This window comes from Pteropus alecto, unplaced genomic scaffold (assembly GCF_000325575.1).
Source record: "Pteropus alecto unplaced genomic scaffold, ASM32557v1 scaffold98, whole genome shotgun sequence".
NCBI lineage: Eukaryota > Metazoa > Chordata > Mammalia > Chiroptera > Pteropodidae > Pteropus > Pteropus alecto.
This window is the reverse complement of record NW_006443570.1, coordinates 5625924-5635819: the sequence shown is the minus strand read 5'-3', so window position 1 is coordinate 5635819 and position 9896 is coordinate 5625924. Positions and strand designations below refer to the sequence as shown.

Genomic DNA, 9896 nt, shown 5'->3' with positions numbered 1-9896 from the left:
ATGTGATTAAGGATGCTGAGATGGGGAGATTATCCTGGATTATCTAGATGGGCCCAATGTTATCGTAAGGGTCCTTGTAAGAGGGAGGCAGGAGGGTCACAGTCAGAGAAGGAGATGTGATGATGGAAACAGAGGTCAGAGTGATGTGGCCATGAGCCAAGAAATGCCGCAGCTTTTAGAAGCTGGAAAAGGCAGGGAATGGATTCCTTCCTAGAGCCTCCAGGAGGAATACAGCTCTGCTGACACCTTGACTTTAGCTAGCTCAGACTTCTGGCCTCCAAAACTGTAAGATAATAAATTTGTGTTGCTTTAAGCTACTAAGTTTATGGTGATGTGTTATGACAACAATAGGCTATCAATACAGATAATGATATAAACAGTTTCAAATCTGATTCTCCAATTCTTTTTCAATATTCCTTCTGTGGAGATCTTGTCCTTACCAGGTTAGCTCAGGGCTCCTATGTTATCATTAAGTAGATCACTGCTTATCTGTCTTGAGTTCCATTTTAGCAGAGCATGCCAACCTGACACACCTAGGTTCAAACCTCAGTAATTTTCTGGCTGGGTGACCTCAGACTAGGTAACATAACCTCTCTGAGTCAGTCTCGTCTGTGGCAAAAATGGGGAGTTGTGAGAATTATATATGATTCCACTCAAAAACTCCTTTCATAGAAATTAAGAATCATGTCTAGGATTGCCAGATAAAATATAGAATGCCCAGTTAAATTTGAATCTCAAATAAAACAATTTTTTTTTTAGTATAAGTATGTCCCGTGTGATATTTGGGACATACACTGAACACTTATTGTTTTATCTGAAATTCAAACGTAAATGAGTGTCTATATTTCTCTTTGCTAAATCTAGCAGGCTTAGCCTTGTCCCAGGTCATGTATCTTGTAAGCAAAAGAGCTAAGCCTCAATCTCGGATCTTTAAACCCCAGGTCAGTGAGCATCCTGCCCCATCACAGGCCTGACCTTGAGTAGATTAGCTGAGCCACATGGCAGCCCTGGACCTATGACCCAATTGAAGCTTCAAAAACAAATGCAATTTGGACTTTGGGAACCCATTTCATACCTGAAAAATATCTAAAGTGATCATGAAAATAAAATTTAATAACCACACAAGTGTTTATATATTATATATGTATAAGTGTGTATAAAGTATATAAAATCAAATCTGAGTATGAAAGCAAGTAAAACAAAAAACTACACTTGTGCTGGCTGGAAAATTACTGCTTGGCTATAGCCCATGGGAACATAACATTCTAACAATAAGCTTTCTGCTTCTGTACCCCCGCTTGCACCACCGACCTATGGGTTGACAGTTAGTAAATAGAAGAAAAATAGACTTTTGTGTTCAGACAGAATGAGGAATGGGGTTCAGGGCTTAAAAACCCTGTACCTCTACATTTCGGGGCTGTTTAATTTGGGTTCTGCGTACCCCTGGCAGACCCAGCTGGTTGAATAAAAAGTGTGTTTCCTATAACTCACTGGTTGCTGGTGGTCCGTGTGTCTGTCGGGGGCTGGCGGCTACAACACACTCAAACGTATATTAAGTTTGTGAATTTAATCTCTAAAGGCAATGTGCCTTTTAGGATTTTTTCTTCTGCCTGATCCAGACCAATACGCAAGTCCAGTGGAGTTTAAATTAAATGGCAACTAACTGTACTGTGTGCCTATCATGGACTGAGTAGCCTTCTAAGTACTTTGTGTACTTTTTTAAAAAATTGAAATATAATTCACATGACATAAAATGTTATATAACATAAAATGTACCATTTAAAGCATACAGTGTGTTTCACTATATTCACAAGGTTGCACAACCATCACTAGCTAGTTCCAGGGCATTTTCATCACCCCAAAAAGAAACCTTGTGCCCATAAGCGGTCACTCCCCATTCCCTTTTCTCCCCTGTCCCTAGCAAACAATAATCTACTTTCTGTATCTATGGATTTGCCTATTCTGGACATTTTATGTATATGAAATCATATAATTTGTGGCCTTTTGTGTCTGGTTTCTTTCACTTAGCAAAATGCTTTCAAGGTTCATCCATGTAACATGTATCAATACTTCATCTCCTTTTATTGCCAAATAGTATTTCATTGTATAAACATACCACATCTTATTTATCCATTTATCAGCTGATGGACATTTGAGTTGCATCTACTTTGTGTCTATTGTGAATAATGCTGCTAGGAACATTTATGTACATGTTTTTGTGTGAACGTATGTTTTCAATTCTCTTAAGTACATACCTAGGACTGGACTTGCTGGGTCATATAGTAACTCCATGTTTAACTTTTTGAGGAACTGCCAGACTGTTTTCACCAGCAGCTACACTATTTTGCATTCCCACCAGCAATGTATGAGGGTTCCAATTTCTCCACATACTCACCAACACTTGTTATTTTCCTTCTTTAAAAAAAGTATAATTACCTCAGTGAGTATGGATTGGTTTTGATTTGCATTTCCTTAATGGCTGCGATGATGTTGAGCAGCTTTTCGCGTGTTTGTTGTCTATTTGCATAACTTCTTTGGAAAAATGTCTATTCACATCCTTTGTCCATTTTTAATTAGGTTGTTTATCTTTGTTTTTGCATTGTAGGCATTATTTATATGTGTTGGATATTAAACCCTTATCAAATCTAAGATTTGCAAATATTTTCTCCCTTTCTGTGGGGTTTCCTTTTACTTTCTTGACAGTATTTGATGCACAAAACTTTTAAATTTTGATGAAACCCAATTTGCATACTTTTCTTGGTTGTTTTAGTTGTCTTCTCAAATGTTTACAACAACCACATGAGATAGAGACTATCCTTAGCATCCCCATTTTACAGATAAGGAAATTGAGGCATAGATATGTTAAGCACCTTGCCTGAGATTAAGCAGCTAACAGGAGGCAGAGCTGGGATCTGAGTACAAGCACTTACACTCCAGGGCCCAGGCCAGAACAATTCACAGGTGCTCAACCTGGTACGCATGAGTAGGATTTTTTAATTATCCTCTGAGCTTCAGACCTTGTTCAAGCAGGACTACCTGCTTGACAGTTTTCATAGTTCATTTTGTATTGTTCGTAAATTCACCTGAAGGGTTAGTTCAGGGTGGGGACTGGGAGGAGGGGCGTTTCCACAGCAACTTCCTCATTGATCTAAAGCAGCACCCCACCCCCAGCTGAGGCCCTGCCCACCTTGTCCCCCATCAGTGCTGCCAAGTCTTTTGGAAAGGGGTTCTGGCCCCTCACTGCAGTCGTAATCAGTGTAAGAAAGGTGAGCAAAGCAAGTGAGGCCTGTGTAAGCTGGTCGGGTTCAAGGGCAGGCTGAGCTAATGGAGGTAAGGAGGCCCAAGGTCTAGGGAAGGATGAGGAGCAACGGGCACCAGGAGAGACCTAATCTGGAGGTGGGGGCAAAGGAAAGGCACATGCTGGGAGTGTGTCCCAGGTGTTAGGGATCTGGGAAGCAGATGGGGCGGTCTCTGCCTGCACAGGTCAGCCACCTGAGAAATGGTGCCATTCCTGTCTGACTTGATAGAGGAGAGCAAGGAGTGGTGGTAAGAGGTGTCACCTAGTGAGGGGCCCTTCCTTCCTGGGTGCTGCTGCCTGGAGGCTGTCAGTCTGCCCTGTAGCACAAACCCTCCCAGGTACCTGGGAGGTGGCAAGTTCTACACTGGGTTGGGGGAAAATTTTCCAGAAGCTCAGGGTTACCTACTGACAAGTTTCAGCATCACAGGGAAACAACAGGTTTCTCTGCCTTGTCAGGCACCAGGAATTCCTGTTTGGGATCTGCAAAATGGACATAATAATAATAGAACTTATCTCATTGGGTTGTTATGGAGCTTAAATGAGTTAATGTAGATAACATTCTTGGCACGTGCCTGGCTTACAGCTATTACTGTACTATATTATGCTATTGCATAGGCACTGATGGTGGCAGAACCAATTAGAAAAGCTCAGAACATGTTGTTGAGTAAAAAAAAACAGGTTGAAAAATTGGCACACGAGTATGATCCCTTTTCTAAAAAATTATTTTCCTTTCCACATCTATATCTATGCATCAAGGGATGTCTGGAGGGATGGTTATCCAAATGTTAGTAATGGTAATTTCTGGGTAGAATTCTTCTTTCGTCTATATGGTTGAAAAAGAAAAAGCATTCTGAAAATTGAGCAGAAAAAGAAAAAAGAAAAGCCCTTTGTTAAACAACATCACAATTCGCACCAAGTATTATTAAAGCATTCATACCCTTTGACCTAGCTATCTCGCTCTTGGGAATTGATTTGAGGAAATAACTCAAATGAAGGAAGAAGTTATGTCCATAAAACATGCACTACAGCATTATTTATAATAGGGGAAAATGGGGGGACCACTTAAGTGACTTACTTTAGGGTAATAATTATTAAATTGTTCACTGATTGGAACTTTGTGCAACAATTAAAATGAGCAAGGTGATGAGCATTTAACGACATAGAAAAATGATTATGGCAGAATGAGGAGCAAAAGGGGCAGAATGCAAAATGAGATCTGTGCCAGGAGCACAACTGGGCAAAAGTCCTGCATGCATTCGGATGAGAACTGGAAGGGAATATGGGCAAATAGAGACTGTTTAATTTGTTGGGGCCACTGATTGTGTCTGTTTCTTTCTATTTTTTTTCATTTAGAATTGTTCCTATCATGCTGTTTATGTAATTTAAAAAAAGAATGGCTTTACAAATTCCTGCAGGGAAAAGAAAGGGGAGCAGGGAAAGATAAAATAGAAGGGAGATCTGAGATTCTCCCAGAAGGGGGATCTGGATAAGAGAAATTCAGAAGCAACACACTGGCAAACACTTCCAGTTTGGTCTTCTACCTGGGTGGCCCCAAAGGTTGTGTCCCCCTTCCTCTCTGACTTGAGTAATCAGATGAACAAAATAGTTGCCAAAGCTGGGGAAGCAGTATGTTAGCTGATTATAAAGCTAGGGTTAATAGTGCTCTCCAGACTGGAATCATTTGGAAAAGTAGATATGCTTGGTGTTGACAAGACCGTAGAGAAATGAGCACCGGCAAGCTGGCAAGAGTGTGAACTATGCAGGCTTCCTGGAGGGTAGTTAGGCATCATGTATCCAAACAAAGGATGTGAGTATCCCCAGTCAGCAATCCCACTTGTTGGGATTTATCCTAAACCTAAGGAAATGATCAAGCCAGTGCATGAAAATATTTACATAAGATGTTCATCGCAGAGTTTATAAAAATCAAAAAGTAAACCCTCAGTTTCACCAAAAAGGAATTGGTAAACTAAATTTTGGTATAACCATGCAGTGGTACACTACAAAGTGGTACACTAAAAAAAATTGGATGTAGATACAGATTTGATATGAAAGGATGCCTACCACATATTAGCTAGAACAAGAAGGCTCCAAAGAAAGATGCATATTATCTCATTTTTCTAAGATTGTATACCTAAATATGTTTATCTGCATATAGGAATTTTTGCTAAGATATACACCAAAATCTTAACAGTGATTAAACTTTGAGTGGTGGGATTACAAATTGTATCGGTCAGTTTAGCCTCAGTTATACTGCAGTAACAAATAACCCCAAAAATCTACTGGTTTATAACGGTAAATGTGAATTTCTCACTCCTCCTCACATCACTGTGGTCGGCTGCTCTGCTGCCGGACACAATCTCTGTGTGAACAATGCAAGTCTCTGTGGCAGAGAGAGGAAACGGTGGACCACCTACTGGCTCTTACAGTCAGTGTGGGCAAGTCTCATAGTCCTTCCTAAATTCAAGAGAACAGGGATAGGTAATACCCCACAGGCCCTCAGGGAGGCGCACTCCAGGAAGGGTGGTAAACCTTTTGAACAATAATACAATCTACCACACAAGTTAGTTCATCCTTATCTTAGTCCATCTGGGCTGCTTAACAAAAATACCACAGACTGGGTGGCTTAAACAACAAACATTTATTTCTTACAGTTCTGGAAGCTGGGAAGTCCAAGATCTAGGTGCCAGCAGATTCAGTATCTGGTGAGAGTCTGCTTCCTGGTTTGTAGATGTCTGTCTTCTCTCCATGACCTCGCATGGTAGAAAGGCAGAGTGAGTTATCTGAAGTCTCTTTTATAAGGGCAATAATCCCATTCATGAGGGCTCCATCCTCATGACCTAATCACCCCCAAAGGCCCCATCTTGGGGATGTTTCCACATATGTACTAGTGTGTGTGTGTGTGTGGGGGGGGCACGAACATTCATTCTATAGCAATCCTATGATTTAAAGTCCTTTTCTTTGCAAAATGCAGTTCTGTCCCAGGAAATGGGTGGCCTCATGGGGATGGTACATGAGAGTTCTCATTGTTGGGGCCTTTCAGGAGGGAAAATATAGAAACCGAATCTAGGCTAGCAGCACCAGGCCAAGATGGCAGCTTCAAGCCTGAGGCAGAGGGGCCAGAGAGAGGTCAGGATTTTCCCAAATTTAAGAGATAAGTCAACCTGGACCCATGGTTAAGTATAATATGAAGATGCAACAGACAGTTCTGGATGTACAGAAATGTTATGCCAGGCTGCTACTTACTATTTATATGACTTGAGGCCAGTTAGAGGGTCTGTTTGAATAGCTCCATATGTAAAATGGAAATTACACAAGCTGTCCTGCCTACTTCTAATACTTTGTAGGGTAAGGGGAGAGACTCCATCGCAGGGCTTTATAATTGTTAGTGGCCTTGCACTCAGAAGGTTTGGTCCTTCAAGCTGTAACCACACACTCACACATGTTACATCTCCCCAACTCCTCTCATCACCAAAGTAGCTTAGTCATTCCTTTTGTGTTCATGGACTTTTTAGTAGGGCAGGTGAAAAATGACAATAAAAGCCTCACTGTGAAGGAGAACTCCTTTGATGAATGAGCCATGGAAGGCCTGGATTCAGAGAAGGACCCCACTCTGCTAGGTCATGTCTGGAGGTAGGCTGTGTCCCCTTTGTTCCTCCTGACTCTGGCCTCTCAGGATGCAAGGCAGGAGATGACAGGGCTTCTGAAACTGGCCTGATCATTAGAGCCATTTAGGAAGCATTTAAAAACTAGATTCCTTGGCTCCGCCTTCGGGAGATTCTGATTCATCTGGGGGGGAGGGGGCGGGTAGGGTGGGGTGGGACCAGGCTGAGTAACAGAAGCTGATCCACGCTACCCACACCAGGCCCTGTCTCCTGTCCAGGCTGTCTGCACAGGCCCCGTGAGGTGCCCTGCAGGGAGGGCCTGGGCATCTCAGGTGGCACGAGCCCTGGCCGCTGGGAGAAACTTGAGTGGGCCCAGGTTATCTGATGTCGCACCTGCTCTGGCCCTGTGTTCACTTCTTAATATCAAGATCAGGAGAAGGCACAAGAGAGGCTCTCCCAGGCAGCACAGGTCACCTGCAAACTGCACCAGGGCCAGAGGAGGTAGTAAGAAAAATGTATTCCCCCTTCCTGCTCCCAGTGCCTGAGAAGCAAATGGGCCACAGGCTTCTAAAGTTTGCCTGCACACCCTTACTGATAAGCCTGAAATTTATCTCTTTACACATCTACCAATGTGGAGGTGAGTTTCTTGAGGGCTGCGACAGGTCTATTCCTCTCTGTGTGCCCGGTGCAGTGCCTGGCACGCCAGTAGTACTTGCTGAATATTTCATGAATAAATGAGAGGTGGTAACACTTACCACATTACCACAAGGTCACAAAAGGACTGATATTCACACTCACTAGGCACACAGGAAGTACACGTGCTCACCTCTGAGGGGTGGGGAACCCCATCCTTAGTCACCCAGCTAGCTACAGGCTGAGCTTAGCATGCCCCAATTTGCAGGGGTACTAAATTACTTTTGGTATCATGATACACTTTGATATGAAAAATTATGAAGTTTCCTCACAGGCAAATGCCTTTCTCTCACACACACATATACACATGCCCTGCATACAATTTCGAAGTTAAGACTATCAGCCTTTCAAAAAAAGGAAAAGCTCTATTATGTAGATGAATGCCAGTTAATGAATGTAGATGGAATGACAGCGTCAGAAATCAACATTTGCAACCCTCACTCTAATCACTGATTTAGGCAAGGATCATCAGTGGATGCTAAAATCATTGCGTCAATAACAGTCAGGGAACAGGAAGAAATCTCAGCCTACGCTAAGCCTCTAGCCCCCAAATCGGGATTCACACTGCACGAAGGAACCCAGACAAAGCAGAAGACCATAGTCAAGGAAGGCTCCAGATGGTCTTATTACATTATTTAAATAAAACCATTTCTGCAAGTAAAAGGCCAGGGGAGAATTATCAGGCTCCGGGTCTTTTCTGAATTCTTCTCCCCTCTCCTTTCCCTGTTTGCTTCCCCCACCTTCACTCTCTCAAGGGAAAGGCTGCAGGAGAGAGGGGACTGGGAGAGGGAACTCAGGAGGGTCTGTGAGGCTCCTGACACCCCAAACACATCCCGGTTGTCAAAACAGAAGGAACAAGGCTTGCTCAGACCTTTCTCACTCTTCTCAGAGGCCAGCAGGCTGCTGTGCTGGATATACACATGGGCCCAACAGCATACCTCAGTCCCTTCTATGTTCCGTCCTATGTTGTAGGGGCTGGAAGCCTGAGAGCTAAATTCCTCAGAATCTCTTGCCAGCCAGGATTTGCTTTCGAGGTCACTAGTGAGAGGCACCTGCAGAAACCATTACTCCTTCCCTAGCAGTGGTGGGTACATTTGATGCCAGTTCCCAGACAAGAAAGGTCTTCCCATTCATCTCACTGTAGCTGGCTCCCTGGGGATGCCAGGGCCAGGCGATGACTAGAGCTGAGATGGCACCTGCCAGGGCAAGTGCCTGTAGTGTCAGCCCTAGCCTCCAAGCCTACCTGGCATCGTGTCCTGGGATACGGAAACATCTGGTCATCTTCCTGGCACAGATGAGGAGGTTCTCTGCTGCCAGGCCTCTTGGAGTCGAGGTAGAAGGGTCAGCAACAGAGAATCTAGGACAGCCAGTCCCTCCCAGGAACACCGAAGACCCCTGGGAAATCAAGAAGCCTGGATATGACTGCTGCATCTTACCAATTTCGATCCCCACTCTTTACCAGTGTCACCCAGAACCCACAGGCCTCTCCTCATTGGTCTTTTGCACTTTTCCCAAATATGTGATCTGTAGTCACATACGGGGCCTGGGATTCTTTAACTACCCTCACTCCCACCCCAACACACCTGTGATCCAGCAGCAACAGGCCCTGCTCCAGTAGCATGTCCACCTCCTTGCTTGCTCCAAACACATCCCAGAGGGTCAGCTGGGGCTCAAACTGCTGCCAGTGCTGGGGAGACCAAAAGGGTCAGAGGTGCAGGGACCACAGGGTGGGCAGCTGGCAGGGCTACTCTGGGCCACGGGTCTGGAAGTGTGGTGATGGAGGGTCCAGTCCAGCACAGGGGGCTCAGTAACTGACTCTTATGCATACCAGGTCCAGGCCCATGGGGCAGCAGGGAGGTGGGCACATTCACTCCTATTCCATGTTCAGGTCAAAACCCGGCTCCCAACCAAGCCAGGTCTCCCTTCAATCCTCCACCCACCACCCCCTGCTGCTCAGGGTACGGCCAGCCCCAGCCAGGGCTTTATGGCCCTGACTCATCCAGAGCAGCTCAGAGTTTGATCGATCATATAGTACACTTCCTATCTGAGCTTTCTGCACTGTTTAAAAACATTTGAAAACCCTTAATCTAGTCTATTCCTTATAGCTGAGAAAGTTGAAGTTCAAAGACGAAAGGACATCTGTCCAAGGTTGCAATAGAACAGGAAAGAGAGCCTGGGTCTCTGCAGCCCTAGTCTAGGGTTCTCACCATTGCACCCCATTGCCCACCAGGCACTAAAGCCCAACCTCCAGCTGCCAACCCCAGAGGAATGGTAACGATGTGTGTGTGTGTGAAGCAAGAGTG

The 9896-nt window shown here is 44.3% G+C and overlaps 1 protein-coding gene across 2 annotated transcripts in view; it reads right to left on the bottom strand.

The window, feature by feature from the left end:
- Nucleotides 1-5921: 5921 nt before the first annotated feature.
- Nucleotides 5922-9896, bottom strand: part of RSAD1 (radical S-adenosyl methionine domain containing 1) — an 8713-nt gene continuing 4738 nt past the window's right edge. The window contains exons 8-10 of one of the 2 annotated variants that reach the window (XM_006924800.3): nucleotides 9177-9280; nucleotides 8837-8988; nucleotides 5922-6048 (exon numbers count right to left, since the gene is read on the bottom strand). In XM_006924800.3, the coding sequence (XP_006924862.1) occupies nucleotides 8871-8988; nucleotides 9177-9280 (222 nt within the window). In that variant the 3' untranslated portion in view covers nucleotides 5922-6048; nucleotides 8837-8870. Of the gene's footprint in view, nucleotides 6049-8836; nucleotides 8989-9176; nucleotides 9281-9651 lie in introns of those variants that run through there. The other variant, XM_025041777.1, reaches the window with a different exon arrangement.